The 15,767-nt window shown below is 40.8% G+C and overlaps 1 protein-coding gene across 1 annotated transcript; it reads right to left on the bottom strand.

Annotated features, from left to right (window-relative positions):
* Nucleotides 1-11,421: 11,421 nt before the first annotated feature.
* On the bottom strand, nucleotides 11,422-14,491 carry LOC125012056. The gene is made up of 2 exons (XM_047591661.1): nucleotides 14,230-14,491; nucleotides 11,422-13,984 (listed from the first exon to the last, which is right to left on the bottom strand). Exon 2 carries the CDS (start codon nucleotides 13,819-13,821, stop codon nucleotides 11,422-11,424), a length of 2,400 nt encoding a protein of 799 aa, XP_047447617.1. The 5' UTR covers nucleotides 13,822-13,984; nucleotides 14,230-14,491.
* Nucleotides 14,492-15,767: the final 1,276 nt, after the last annotated feature.

Below are 15,767 nucleotides of genomic sequence, written 5' to 3'. Positions count from 1 at the left end.
TTAGAAATAGCTCTGATTTTCAACATGTTAGATTCCTGCGTTTACATTTAATCTCTCTGGTAGGCTTTTTCTCCTCTCATTGTGTATCTAAAAACACTCCTTTGTACATGCATGCATGCATGCATGCATGTGTGTGTGTGTGTGTGTGTGTGTGTGCATAAGTGAGTGTGGGTCCATGTGTTGGCCTGCTTGTATATCTGAGTGTAACCCTCAGGCCTTCTTTCAAGATCAAGGCCTTCATGGTCTCGGCTCAATGAAGATGTCGTGACAGCCAATTAGCTCACTCAAAAATTGATCCAACAATTTGTGTGTTTGAGTTTGTGCATGTGTGTGTTAATGCGTATATGTCTGCGTATATGTCTTTGTGCCTGTCTGCATGTATCCTAATCAATGCTCATGTTTTACTGGCAAAGCTATTACTCGTTTAAGTGAGTGATTGGTGCATGCAAAAGGACTCAAAAATAGGGAAATTTGTAATTTATAATAAAATGAAATCTATCAGATGCCATTGCTGCATCCCATGTAGAGATTCATTTACTTTGTTGTGAAATTAGACTTATTTAAACAAAAGCCTATTGTCTGTTTTTTACCTTACAAATGTTTTTTTGTTTTTTTTTCTCGGTATGTCTTTCTATTTCTTATCTTATTTCTTATCTCTTTCTCACTGGTGGCATTTTCTGCTACAACTATACATTATAACACTAGAGTACAGCTTTGCTTCATTTTTCCTTCTTATAGATGGAATCAAACACTCTTTCTCAGTTTAATTCAACGTTACAGGTACTCTGTGTGCAAATTGACTTTTCTTATATGGGACTGGCCTATACATGTCAGTCTTAATGTTGCTATGTAACAGAAGGACCTGTTGTTGATGACCCATATCATCCTCATTTTAAGGGGGTTCTTAGTTTCTTCAGTGTATGTTCTTGTCTTGAATTAGATTTGACTTTCTGTTTGCTGTCAGTGTGGACAAACAAGCTAATGTCTCTTCTGTAGCAGTTCCCATTAAGATCCACAAAGATAATCATTGCTGTCATAGTGTATTCATGCCATGGCATATTTACTCCAAATAGCAACTGAGAAGACTGCCATCACCAAAACTGCTGAACCATAGCTTTGTGAATAATTAGTTTTATCAGTAAAGGTTTTAGGTGAATTCACATCATTTTCTTGTATAAAGGAATGGTCAAGCAACATAATATACCAGCTTACATTCTCTGAAGGAAAGAATTTGGTCCAAACTGGACCCAGGGCAACATCCATGCAGGTTTAGGGTTTACCTTAATAAATGAAGCACATGTGTTAATCTGTCAAACTCAGGCCTGAATGCCAGATTAGAGCAGTTTCTGTTGATATAGGAAATATACTTGTAGACTTCAAGATGCAGCTGGAAAGCTGGGGTTTAATCCAGGAGGATAGGAAGAAAAATAAATCTCCATGGAGCAATGCAAAGTTGTACTTGTGGTCAAAGTCAACACAAACTTATAAACCACTTTGCCAAGCCATGCGCATTAGCAAAAATACACTTGATTAATCCAATTGCAACAACTCTACTACTCTTATATTGTTCATGAATGATAGAACGATAAGGCTTCAGACTTAAATCATTTGAAGGGTTTCCATCAGTAAGATTTTGAGATGACAAAATCAAATTGGCAAGAGCAAATGTAGAATGGATTTCTACCATCAATTTGATCTTCAGTGGACCATTAGGAGCATGGACATAGTACATTCATATTATGACTATGTATGGCTCTTACAATTTGTGGAAGAATTGGAGTGGCACCTGTATATGTTTTCACTAAATATTGGATGCCTGCACTGATCAGGCATATCATTATGACTACCTTCCCAATATTGTGTAGATTTCCCTTATGCCACCAAAACAGTTGTGACTCATCAGAGAATGGACATGAGCCTTCAACAGGTCAGCACCATGTGCTGTTTTTCATGTTTTGGGGCTGTTCTGTTTGTGTCTGTGTGTGTCTGTCAGGCTGTATCCTGCTGGGGATGGCTGCTGCCGTCAAGGAGTGTCATTGTTATGGGGTGTGGGTGTCTACTCTGGTGTAGGTGGGTGGTACATGTCTAAGTAACATCCACATGAATACCAGGTGCAAAAGTTTCCCAACAGAACACTGAATTGTCACAAGATGGTCAATGTCATTTACCTCTCCTGTGTTAATGCTGTGTAGTTTAAGTGTATTCGATGTTGTTGTGAATAAAACCCAGAGGCTTTCCTGTAATTTGGAAAAGCACAATTTTATAGTTCATTTCTGACAGCATTCTCTGTGATAAAGTATTGGCAAAACAGTTGAGTGAGTGGCTAACATGACATTGTATGTTCCCTGACTAAGGTGAGCTTAGATCCACAACACCAACCCTCAAAACAGCTGTGATACTGGAAGTTACAAACGTAGGGCTTTTTGGCTTAATATAACTACAACTTCCGTCACTTCTGTTTGATCTGGTGCAAAGCTGAGTAGCAAAAGCTGACTTGTCAGCTGCTCGCCTAAGATGGCATGCAATAAGTTGACAGCTAACATATGCACATAGGTGCGTTAAGTTATTTAGTCCAAACATTTCCCCAGAAGGTTGTACAATGAAACCTCCAGGGGGCTTTAAGTTAGAGCAGACATCTGGTGAATGTTTACTAGAAATCTGAGACGATGCCACACTTTTTTGTTTCTCTCCCAGCTTTTGTTTCTTTTATGGGGAGTGGTTTCACATTCCAGGGTAGTCTTTTTTAGTAGTAGACTTTTAAAGTGAAACTTTGAGTATTTGGGGGTTTGAAATAATGATGAGATGATGTGTACACTACATGATGGTGGAAGGTGGGCACTTGACTATAGAGTATAAGAGTTAGAAGAGAGTTAAGAGTTTTTTTCAAAATGAAAATCATTTTTTATATCTAATCTGATATTTTATCAGTGAACATTTCTCCATACCTTCTTTTTATATCTACATGCTCACATTACACTCTTAATTTTTCTTTTTGCTGTTTTTTCTATCCTTTTTCGATTCCACACACACAAACTTATGTTTCTACTTTTGTGAAGACCTTCCGTTAACAGAATGCATCCCCTTGCTTCTTACTCTATGTGCCTAACCCCAACCCTAATTGTAACATTTACCCTAAAGTCTTAACAAGTTTTAACCCTTAAAAACTTGTAGCGCCCAGCCTTAAGGTCCCCACAAGAACAAAATGTCCCCATTAATGTTCGTATTTCACGAAAGATTGGGCACCTCAACTTAATGAAAAACAGATAACACACACAGACATTCCTGTCACTGCTTGATCAAACTCCAACATTCAGTTGATGAGGCTTTCAGCTGAAAGCGTTGCAGCAAATAAAAATAAAATGACACAAGTGATGAATAAAATATGAGCATGATAATGAATAAATAAAGGTGTGACTGTATTAATAAGAACGAGTCAGGCGCATCAGACGAATAGAAACCAACACACGCCACCATCGCCTACGCTTACAGCACTGATAAAAGGCTAAGGTGTGTGGGTGAGCAGACAGCCCCTCTACCTTTACAGTACCTCTCTGCCTCTCTTTTCTTTTTACATCATTTTCTCTGTGATTTTACTGGCACATGTGCTTATCTGAAAGAATACCAATTAAACAACGTACAAAGTCTTGGTTGAAAAGCAACAGTTGAATAATACAAGGTATTGTGTAACACCATAGGTTAACAAAGGCCTTATTCGAACTGGAGAGGCAGTAGTCCACTAAGTAGTCAGTATTTTATCTATCCAGTGAGATTGATAGATTAAAAAACAACAACAACAACAACAAAAAAAACTATTCGATACATAAGTGGTGTAAGCTCCAAAAAGATTAATAACAAGGAAGTTCAATAGTAACATTAAAGCAAATTTCCCGTTTACACACAGGCTCTCATTTCTACGAGCCATCTGAATGCACCGCCTCACCTCATATGCCACTGTGGGCATTCCAAATCAGGCTGATCACCGTGGCAACGGGACAGTTTGCTGGTGATTGGCCATGGTCGTTATCATTCCTGTCAGGACAGGTGCGAGAGCTCTCAGTTAAACTAGCTCTTGATTGGTTCAAACTGCTGGGAGGCCAACAAATCCCTAATCAGGCTGTTAGCATATGAAAGGAAGAGGTGAGATAGAAGGACCAACTGAAATGGAGAGAGAAGGAGAGGGAGAGAGAGAGGGAGAAAGAGAGAGAGAGAGAGAGGGAGAGAGAGAGAGAGAAATTGGAAATGAGAATAATATTAAGATATTTGCAATTACAATGATTGTGTGACTGCTCCCATGCTTTATCAACATACGCAAGCATGACTGCATGCATACAGACATATTTTTGAAACATTCATCAGCACTCAGTTTGATTCACTTTTATATATGTGCACACTCAAGTACTGCTTCTCCACGCAGATGGCGTGTTTGTTAGGTATCTGTGAGTTGGAGCAAAAGCAGATGGTGCTGTTAACACCCTATGGCACCTTTCCATTCATGCACACAAAAACAGATGCACATCTTGACATCAAAAAGGACAATCTATACAACACACTATTTTTTACATTTGGCTCTGTGAAAATGGAAGGGTGCTCAATGGTGTGCTAATTTCCAACACAATATAGGTACAGCTGACCTTTAACACAAGCTGCAATATTACTAATTAAAAAATACTTTAAAAGACAACCAGTATTTACTTTAGAGGAGCTTAGAGGAGCCTGATGCTAATGTTATATAACACCCTGCATTTGTAAATGTTTTATGCATGCTACTAACAATAAGCTAAAAGTAACAACATGAATTTGATTATATAACACTGGCAAGCTGAGGGATTTGATTACCACTTGTTCCACAAACACTAACTATATTTCAGTCAAAGTGACTTGGAGAAACTAATTGCATTTTCAGTAAATTGTTTTTGGTGGTATGGCTCTGATCTGGGACCTCCCTGTCTTTCCGCAAGTCAATGTTAAATGGGAGAGCAGCAAAGACCCTGCTACAGAAAAGAGCAAGCATCGTTGATATAGCATAAAAGGAGGAGTTGGGCTGGAGCTGGGTTACAAAGCTACTTGTTCAGAGACAGCAAGGGAAAACTAGCTAAGGAGACTTAAACATGCATCTTGAATGATGTTTTCCAGTGATGTTTGAGCTCAAATAATGGACTGTTGTACAAATAATCAGCTGATGACCTGCACTTGACTCTGAGACTTGCCTGAACTAACACACCATGCCTTACATACCCTAATGAGACATTAAGTTATATTAGGTTAAAGTTTAGCTGATAATAATTTCTTTTGTAAATTTAGTATATTTTTCTATTGTCTTTGTTTGCAAGTCAAGACTGGCTGCAGTGTAGGTATTAAGCTCCACCCCCTCCATGTTACTAGATGGGAAACACTACTCAAGGATGGTTTGTCATTTTATGTCGTTTATATGATGCTGAGGCCTACTCAAGTGCATTTTAGTTAGTTATATGATGCCATAGCAACAGTATCTGACAACATGATGACTACAAGTTGCAATGCCAGACAGTGTATGATCAAACACTTATTTGTAACTGGTGGGGGTAAAAAAAAAAGTGCAATGCAAATCAAATGAAAACATGGGTGGGTCTGGTGGAAGTGTGGACAGATCATCGATAAAACTATATCACGTGTGGCTCCACTCTCAGACCATACTTTACAGACTCTGCCGCCAAACTTGTAGGATGCCACTGCCCATGTCCCTAGAATACTAGCGTCCAGTGGCCAGTGCAAGGAAGTGGGGACGCGTGGTCCATATTTATATACAGACTATGGTTTACACACATACATAATTCACATTCACATGTACAAAATAAAGACAGCAACGGGACTACAAATGAACACAATCAGTGAGGTAAACAGCAGTGATGCAAACATTGCATTCTTGCGTTTGATAACCACAGTCAATCCTGATACACACAGCGTAAGCACACACAGCCATTTTATTACAAACCCATGCAGAAAACAGAAAAACGTAACATCCACACAAATACACTCTTTCAGAATTCAAAGAGAAAATGAAATAGTCCTAGTAATCAAATACCTTCTCGCATGGATGTCACCAGTTAATGTCTTCCTCTCTTTGTTTCTCCTTTTCTTTCACCCCTCTGTCTGTCTGTGTCTGTCTTTTGCTTTCGGGGTGCCTGTGCTGACACCTGGAGTAATATCAAGGAAAACTATTTTCACTTTGATTTGGGTGGTTCGTGTGGGTATGTAGGTGTACCTGTTGTGTCAGGAATATTGTGTATACAAGTGACTTAACACTTGTATACAACTGTGGCATATGTTAATGTGTTATTTTATCAATATACAATATATATACAGTATATGAGTATGTCCATACACATGCACTGCTTGCTGTGTATTTGTTCACACGTATATACTGTGTATGCCTTTGAATTTGTAATAAGTCTGAGACAGAGAGCAGGAAATCACTGTTTATATAACACGCAAACTGTCTCAATTCAGGTGCAATGGCAATCATTTTGAAGGTTCGTCAACACAAAACCTAAGGCAGAAATATAGAAAAAGTAAAAAAAGAACAGACATCAACATTAAAATTATTGCATGAGAGCTAGAGGAGGCATAGTAACTATGCAACAAATATTCAAAACATCAAAGATAGAGAAGGGAAACATTAATTTGACTGACAGATCTATGTACACAGAGGAATATACTAGAGCACAGTGTGCCTCACTGCACAGTAAAGAATCTGAAATAGTGTGTGTGTTTTTGTTTTCATTTAATTGAGGGGGATAAACTTATTGAAAGTTAAAACCTGTCCAGACTATTTTTGGGGTAAAGGTCACAACTGGGGCTTAGAGTTGGGGTTAGACACTTGATTAGGTGTTAAACGGGACATGAAACACTAAACATAGTTATATAGATTTTAATACTGACGGCAAAAGGAATTTCACTGTTAAAACACAGGGCGCCACCATTTCTGTTGTGTGACCGGACATGACATGATTGGAGTTGTTCGCTCAACTTGCAGTCACACTGAGCAGCTATATATACATTGAAAATGACAGTGAAAGATGAGCAGATTACAAAACCAATTAAAGGGGGCATGTTTTGCATGGGACTAGTTTTACCTGGGGACCCCTGGTAATTTGTAATAATCACGGCAGTCGTGTGTGAACTTAATCCCATGCAAATTGTCCATGTCCATGATTTGTAAAGTAAAAATTACACCATAGTTCATAACTCAGTGGTCCTCTAATAGTAATCTATAATCCAGTGTGAATCGTCATCTCTGTGATTTAGGAATGATTTTTTACTTTTGTAAGACTTTTGTTTGATTTAGACTTAGACGTAGACAGACTTTAATGATCCTCAAGGGAAATTACTTTGTCACCATAGCTTCGTTGCAAATAATAGTAAACAGTCAAAACAACAACAAAGATAAATAAAATAAGTAATTAAAGTAAAATAAAAATGAGGAGTGTTATCAAAAATGTACAAAATTAGCATTATGAAAATTTACAAAAGTAGTGTCCAAGGTGATGTAGATGTTTGGCCAGTTGCGTAGCAACAGTGGTGTGGATCGTGTTGTCATGGTGTTTCCACCAGGTCATTGATAATTTCTTCCCAGGGATAAATAGTATCAAACATATATTTTATTACCCATTATAATTTGAGTTAAATTTGGAAGTTTTGGAGTTCTGTTTATCCAGGTGAATATGACACATAAAACACAGTGTATGGTTGGTATCTGAATCTCAGGACGCCCCTTTTTTGACATTTGAATTTCTGTTTTGAAGCATGCATGCATGTTTTATGATGAGTGTTTTATTATGAGTACGATCCATGATGTTTTATTTCAGCATTATATGTACACTTTTACTACTGATGTAGTAAAAGGTCATGGGCACAATGTGTCTTTTCTTTTATATATATATATATATATATATATATGTAAAATGAACTATGTAGTGTTCTGTTGCAGAGTGTAGCAACTCTGGTTAAACACCAAGCTAAACCTTTGCCAATGAACACAGGAGTCCGGGTAGAGATGACTTTTTACTCTCTCGCTTCATTTGACAAGTGGTGAAAACTGTATTTAAAAGAAATACAAAAATAGAAAATTATCTATATATACGTGAATATTGCCTCATGAAACAACTCAAAATATTAATTTACATCGCTGTATGTACCTCGAGCAACATAAATTATCGTAAGAAGAATGCTCCTTTAAAATGTACAAAATGATGTTTCTAAATTACAAATGAAATGTAAGTTTTTAACAATTACCACTATTTATGCTTAACATTTTTATCATGAAATATATGCACTTACGGCGTTGCCTGAACAATGTTTCCAAGTGGAAGATATAGGAATATGGATAGGCCTCAGAGCCTGAACAGCATGTCAGTTTTCCCTCTCAGAGCAACCAGGAAGAGAACGTAAACAAGGAAGTGATGTTGCTAGCATGTCTGCCTTCAAAATAAAAGCTTCTCAAACTATTTTAACGTTTTTACTATATTTATAACTGAAACATATATAAATTTATACTTTTAAAGCAAACAATAAAGATTATTGACATAAATGCCTTAGAGGCATCACACTCCCCGTCTGGCCTATGTGAGGCCACTATGAACTTGAAGGAGTCTAAAACAACAGTCCTTGTATCAGTCTTTAGGCAGCAGAAGAACCACTTCTGCAACTGGCCTGAGGAAGGTTTTGGCATCGCCTTGGTCGGTCGTTTTTATCTCAACCTTTCTTACATATCCATCCTTCCCAGGAAATGTTGCTGTGACTATGGCCATGGGCCAACAATTGCGGACAGTCTGTTTGTCCCTGAGGAGAACCAGGTCCCCTACTTGAAGGTTTTATGTGTGGCACTGACCATTTTTGTCTTTGTTGTAAGGATGGTAAGTATTCTCTGCTCCAACGGTTCCAGAACTGGTTTGCGAGAGCTTGAACTTGCCTCCATTGTTTTGTGTAGAGGTCCTTGTCTGTGAAATCCCCAGGAGGAGGTGGAACTCCTGATTTCTGTGTGAGGAGCATGGCTGGTGAAAGAATGAAAGGTTGTTGTGGGTCTGTAGACACAGGTAGGAGTGGACGTGCATTGCAGCTGGACGCATCCATAGACTCAATCAGTTCGATGTGGACAGCTCTTGAACTCCAACAACTGAACATTATGGCCCACCGTTTGCTCTCCGCTTGTCCTCCTCTGGTGCGTCTGGTTACAATGGACCAAAGTCCAACATACGTGAAAGGAGGGCAGACCTTGAGACGTTCTGGCGGTAGGTCAGCCATACGTTGTTCTTCCAGTCTCCCACGCAGCTTCCGGCAGATTATGCATTGGTGGAGGACAGAATTGATCAGTCGCTTACCACCCAAAATCCACAGCCCAGCTGCCCTTACTGCGCCTTCTGTGAGATGTCGGCCCTGATGCTTCACCTGCTCATGGTGATGTCGTACAAGCAGTAAGGAAATGTGACTGTCCTTGGCTAGGATTACTGGGTTCTTTTCTTCAGATGTAAGCTGAGAGTGTTTCAGTCTGCCTCCAACACAGATGAGATTACACTCTAAGGTTGGACTGAGCTTATGCAAAGGGCTGTTTGTGGCCACCACTTTGTTTGCTTGGATTGCTGACAATTCTGTTGCAAAGGCTGACCTTTGTGCTGCTTCCAGAATTACATCTTTCGCTTGAGCCATTTCATCCACAGTACGAGGTAAGTGACATATGTGCCATCCTGAGCACCTGTTGTTTTGGTTGGAATGTTTGTGGGATCTTGCCATATGGATAAGGAACACCACTGCTCGCAGTAGAGAGATGAAGGTGGAAAAGCGCTGAAAGCGGTCGGAGTTGAGCACAGATTCCTCCAGGTGAGTAGTGTAGGTGCGTACTTGTGGTCGAATCTCTGGTTCGATGAGATCAAACGTCTCACTTGTTTGTGTTGTTTCTGCAGATGGTTGATACAGGAATGAAGGTCCAGTGAACCAGGAACTCTGTGCAAGATAGGATGCAGGTAAGGATCTGGATGCATGATCTGCAGGGTTTTCTTCCGTGCGTACATAATGCCATTGTTCTGGTTTGGAAGATTGTCGGATACGTTGAACTCTGTTGTGGACATAGGTGTAGAAGCGTTTTGACACATTATTAATGTACCCGAGGACCACCTTGCTGTCCGTGTAGAACCTGATAGCATCCAATTTCACATCTAGCTCTTCTCGGATGAGGTCTGCCATTTCTACTGCAAGGACAGCAGCACAGAATTCGAGCCTTGGGATTGTGGGTTCGGATTGAGGTGCTAGTTTGGCTTTGCCCATAACAAGTCCTACTTCCACCTTACCATCCTCCTGAATGGCTCTCAGGTAAGCGATGGCTCCGATGGCCATGGTTGAGGCATCCGAGAATACACACAACTCTGTGTGGACAGCTTTGATGGGCGAGGTTGGTGTGTATGTGCGTGGCACATGAAGCTCCTTTAGGACTTGAAGAGAATCTCTCCATGTTTCCCATTTCTTCAGCTTGTCTGCTGGGAGAGGTGTGTCCCAGTCAGTCAGTTCCGAAGTAAGCTCCCTGAGAAGAGCTCTTCCCTGGATCGTGACGGGTGCCAACAAACCCATGGGATCAAAAACACTGTTGACAGTAGACAGAACTCCACGTCGGGTGAAAGGTTTGATAACGGTTGATGCAGAGAATGTGAATGTATCCGTTCTGATCTCCCATAGCAAGCCCAAGCTGCGCTGTGTGGGTGTCGTTTCCTCACTCAAATCCAGATCCTTGATGACTGGAACACAATCTTCAGGTGGGAAAGCTTTAGTGACTGCTGGACTGTTTGACACGAACTTGTGCAACCGAAGGTTTGATTCAGCAAGTGAAGCTTGAGTCCGACGGAGAAGGTCGATTGCTTCTCCTTCAGATGACAGAGACACCAGGCCGTCGTCCACGTAAAAGTGTCTTTCCACAAACTTCACTGTGTCGGCCCCATACTCCTGAGCACCTTCAGCAATGGCTCTTCGCAGACCATAAATGGCTACAGCAGGAGACGGAGAATTGCCAAAAACATGAACCCTCATGCGGTAGTCGACAACCGCCTTACTGAGGTCATTATCTTCGTGCCACAAGAAACGAAGGAAGTTGCGGTGATTTTCATGGACCAAAAAACAGTGGAACATTTGCTGGATGTCAGCAAGGATAGCTACTCTCTCCTTCCGGAAACGCAGAAGGACGCCCAGGAGAGAACTGTTGAGATCGGGACCTGTCAGAAGCACATCATTGAGGGAGACACCAGAGTACTGAGCGCTGGAATTGAAAACTACCCTGATTTGGTTGGGCTTTTGCGGGTGGTACACCCCAAATGATGGAAGAAACCAGCACTCCTCATCCTCCTTTAAAGGTGGCGCTACTTCTGCATGACCATTGGCAATGATCTTCTCCATGAATGCCGCCTATTGTTTCTGCATCTCAGGTCTCCTCTTGAATTGACGTTGCAGGGATTCAAACCGCTTGACCACGTGCTCTCTGTTATTTGGCAAACGCTGTCGTGGCTCTTTGAATGGCAGTGGGGCAACCCAACTGTTGCTGTCATCTCTGTGGACAATTGTGTCCATGATCTTTAGAAAGAGGACGTCTTCTATTGATGGAGCAGGTTTGTTATCGTGTTCCGTTTGGTCGAACACTCTGCTTCCTAGCATCCTCTCTGGCACCTTGTTAGGCTTGCTGAAGCTCGGCTGTGACTCTTTGACCTGCATGAAACTTGTACAAGGCTGAAAAATGGAATGGCGACCATTATCCAGCACATGAGTTTTGAATGTGTCAACTGTTGATTTATGCACGTTACCTAGGCACACTTCTCCTATCACCACCCAGCCTAGATCGAGACGTTGTGCAAAGGGAGCGTTATGTGGCCCGTTAACTTGCTGCCTGACCTTGTGTGCTCTGAGCACATCTCTTCCAAGTAGCAGGAGTATCTCCGCTTCTGGGTCCAGATCGGGGATGTGTTTGGCTATGTGATGGAGATGAGGCTGGTGCAAAACTGCACTTGGTGTTGGGATTTCAGTTCGATTATTTGGGATTTCAGGACACTCGAGGAGTGGGGGAAGAGAGATGAGAGCTTTGCCATCCAATGATTCTATCTGGAATCCTTCCGCCTTTCTGCCATATGTTTCCATGATGCCGGAGCATGTTCTGAGATGGTACAAGAGTGGTTTATCCTCCACATCAAACAGCTCAAAGAACTCTGGTCTGGCTAAAGAGCGGTTGCTCTGATCATCCAAGATTACATAAGCTTTAATAGCTTTGTGCTTTGAGTCTTTGGGGTAGACCATTGTTAGGCAGATCTTAGAGCAAGAACGACCCCACTGACCTGAGCCACAAACCTCTGTGCAGCTAGTTCTAACATCAGTTACATTAGAACCATCTTCTCCCTCCCCGCCGTTTACCTGTAGCGGTGGAGGAGCCTTGATAGGTTGAGGTTGTGGGCCAGGGTGCATGGCTGCATCATGATAAGTGCTTTCACACTCAAAGCACTTCACAGAAGATTTGCAGTCTTTGGCAACATGGGAAGTTGAAGAACAACACTTGAAGCATATTCCTTTCTGTTTTAGAAAGGCCTTCCTGTCATCGATGGACTTGTTTCTGAATGTCCTGCATTTTTTAAGTGGATGTGGTTTGTCATGGAGTGGGCAGTTCTTGTTAGGGTCGTTGTTGATTGTAGAAACATCTGTTTTGTGAACTGTGACAGGCTTGTTGGTGTTAAAGCTCTTTACAGGTGACCTTTCTGGTTTTGTGAGGTTTACGCCGCTGCTTTGACGGATAAAGCTGGGGTCGTTTCGTTTCTTTGCCTCATGGCACACAAAGTTACAGAAGTAACTAAAGGGAGGGAAGCAGCCATTGTTCTCTTCTTTGTACCACGACCCAGATAACACCCACTTCTCCTGGAGTCCATATGGGAGTTTGTCTACTATTGGTCCAATACCTCTGTTCACATGCACTGCACGTATGCACCTCATTTGTTCACCAGACTCTTTTCCTAGCCATTTAGTCATGAGGTCTAGCTCTTGTGTTGCTGTAAGTTGGACTTCAGCCACTGCATTGGTAAATGAGGACTGCCATGCACGGAAATTCTCCAGCTTATCATCAAATTGGTACAGTCCTAACATAACAAGATCTCGTCGTGCCAAATACTGCGCCAGAGGCTCTGCGGGGTGGGATGCGCTAGCTGGAAACATATGTTGGGGTGTTTGTGACTGAGCACGTACGTACGTGTGAGGGTTTGTCCTTTTGACGTCAGTCTTTGGCTTGATCGGTTCAGACAGGTTTGGCACGGGTGGATGTGTCTTAACGTCACCTTCAGATTTAGGCTTGTTATTAGTAGGTTGGAATTCTGGTATGCTTGCAGATGGATGCCACGTTCTGAAACTGTCTTGTGATTCAGTATAGTCTGGAGAATTAACAGGTGGGACTGGTACTGGTGGAGAGGTAGGATGATTCTGGCCATTTTGGGAGTGAACATATTCCCGAGTACGTTGCAGTCTAAGCCCTTCTTCTGACTCAGATTTCACATTTCCCAGTACGTCACACATGTCTGCTACATCTTCCAACACTTGTGCTTCAGCAATGGCTGCATCTGCTTCACGATTTAATGATAGCACCTCCAGCTCTGTCTCGATTCTAGCAGTTTCCAGCTGGTTTTGAGCCTTTTCCAGTTTTAATTTAGCCTCCTGGCTAGCATATGATGCTCTCACCTTAGCAGCTTCTGCTTTAGCTCTTGCGCGAGCTGAACTCATAGATGAGGATGATGTTGCGTTGCTCTTGGCGTTTGACACCGATGACTTGTTGCTTGCCATCTTCAACACTTTGGAACATCAAGTGCCGCCTTTTCACTGTAGTGTTCTGTTGCAGAGTGTAGCAACTCTGGTTAAACACCAAGCTAAACCTTTGCCAATGAACACAGGAGTCCGGGTAGAGTTGACTTTTTACTCTCTCGCTTCATTTGACAAGTGGTGAAAACTGTATTTAAAAGAAATACAAAAATAGAAAATTATCTATATATACGTGAATATTGCCTCATGAAACAACTCAAAATATTAATTTACATCGCTGTATGTACCTCGAGCAACATAAATTATCGTAAGAAGAATGCTCCTTTAAAATGTACAAAATGATGTTTCTAAATTACAAATGAAATGTAAGTTTTTAACAATTACCACTATTTATGCTTCTTAACATTTTTATCATGAAATATATGCACTTACGGCGTTGCCTGAACAATGTTTCCAAGTGGAAGATATAGGAATATGGATAGGCCTCAGAGCCTGAACAGCATGTCAGTTTTCCCTCTCAGAGCAACCAGGAAGAGAACGTAAACAAGGAAGTGATGTTGCTAGCATGTCTGCCTTCAAAATAAAAGCTTCTCAAACTATTTTAACGTTTTTACTATATTTATAACTGAAACATATATAAATTTATACTTTTAAAGCAAACAATAAAGATTATTGACATAAATGCCTTAGAGGCATCACAAACTATCCTTTTACAAAACTTTTTATGAAAAAATGGAAATTTGCTGTTTGTTGCCCTCTATGGCATGAAATTGTATTTTATGAGGAAAAAAATATTCACCCTAGTTTTGGGAGCTTATAATCTATCAATCAGAAAATGTGTCCCCCCTCCTCCCCTCACCAGATTTTGGTTTGTTGCCTCAGGGCAACAAGATGCTATGAGGGTACCAAAATGTCTAACATGTACTAATGTACTAATATAGAAAAGGTTTTCTATATTATTTAATAAGTGGAATGAGGAACAAACAAGCAATAAATACATTAGAAGTTTTCTTTCAACAACAATTTCAACAAGTTTTATTTCAACAAACAGCCACAAATGGTTCATCAATAAGTGCATTAGAGATTAATTAGTGCATTAGAGATTAGCTGCAGTGTGTGTTTATGTTTCTGAAATGTGTGTGCCTGTGGGGTACTGAATGACTTTGTGTTTCTCTTTTTTTACAAAGTGCAGTCTGTATTATTCTGTATGGAACCTCATGAAGCAGTTGCTGGTGGATGTGAAACAGAGGTGGGCGTCACATTTTTGGCACTTGGCTTGTACACTGCTGTACCCATGAATTGCTCCAGTTCTTTAGTAGTGAGGTTAAGGGGCTTGTTGGTGTCATGCTGAATGGCATATAAATTTGACTGCTCTACTGCTACTTCCAGAATGCCTTCAGAAAAAAAAAACATCTTTAAGTATTCGTAGGGGGACTTGATATTGTCTGATTTTGGAAGGCTGGCCTGCCGTTCTGGTTAATCAGTGATGTTGGCACTGTGGGGTGTGCTCCAACGGGGTCAGCGTGGAATATCTTCCTGTGATTCTTCATTATCTTCATTTTCCTCTTCATCCACAGACTCACTGTCACAAGGCAGGCCATCTGTTTTTCAAAAGAAACCAGTAAGCATACATTTAGAATAGGTCATCTGCACACGTGCACACACATGTTCATTCCATACAGTATGTTACTCTATTGACTGAACCCTGATCTTCTAACTCTCCCTCAAACCTGATAGTAGTACAGCAAAAAAATTATGTTGATAACTATGCATTCCTACACATCTCCATCCATGAGCATGTTATAGTTCACACAAAAGTGGTCTAACTGCACAATGTTGCCCTGAGGCAACAAATGAAAAAACTGCCATTTTAGTATATAAATGAAGACAAAAAGTTTCTTTACTCAATCAAATATGCTTATTTATGCACAGCACAGATATTATTTATACAAAGTTATTTAAATCTAAAC

This window comes from Mugil cephalus, chromosome 8 (genome assembly GCF_022458985.1).
Source record: "Mugil cephalus isolate CIBA_MC_2020 chromosome 8, CIBA_Mcephalus_1.1, whole genome shotgun sequence".
Lineage (NCBI taxonomy): Eukaryota > Metazoa > Chordata > Actinopteri > Mugiliformes > Mugilidae > Mugil > Mugil cephalus.
This window is presented reverse-complemented; position numbering and strand designations above follow the sequence as displayed.

Excerpts from the sequence above, each read along its gene's own strand:
- LOC125012056 (XM_047591661.1), bottom strand. The coding sequence starts at position 13,821 with ATGGCAAGCAACAAGTCATCGGTGTCAAACGCCAAGAGCAACGCAACA.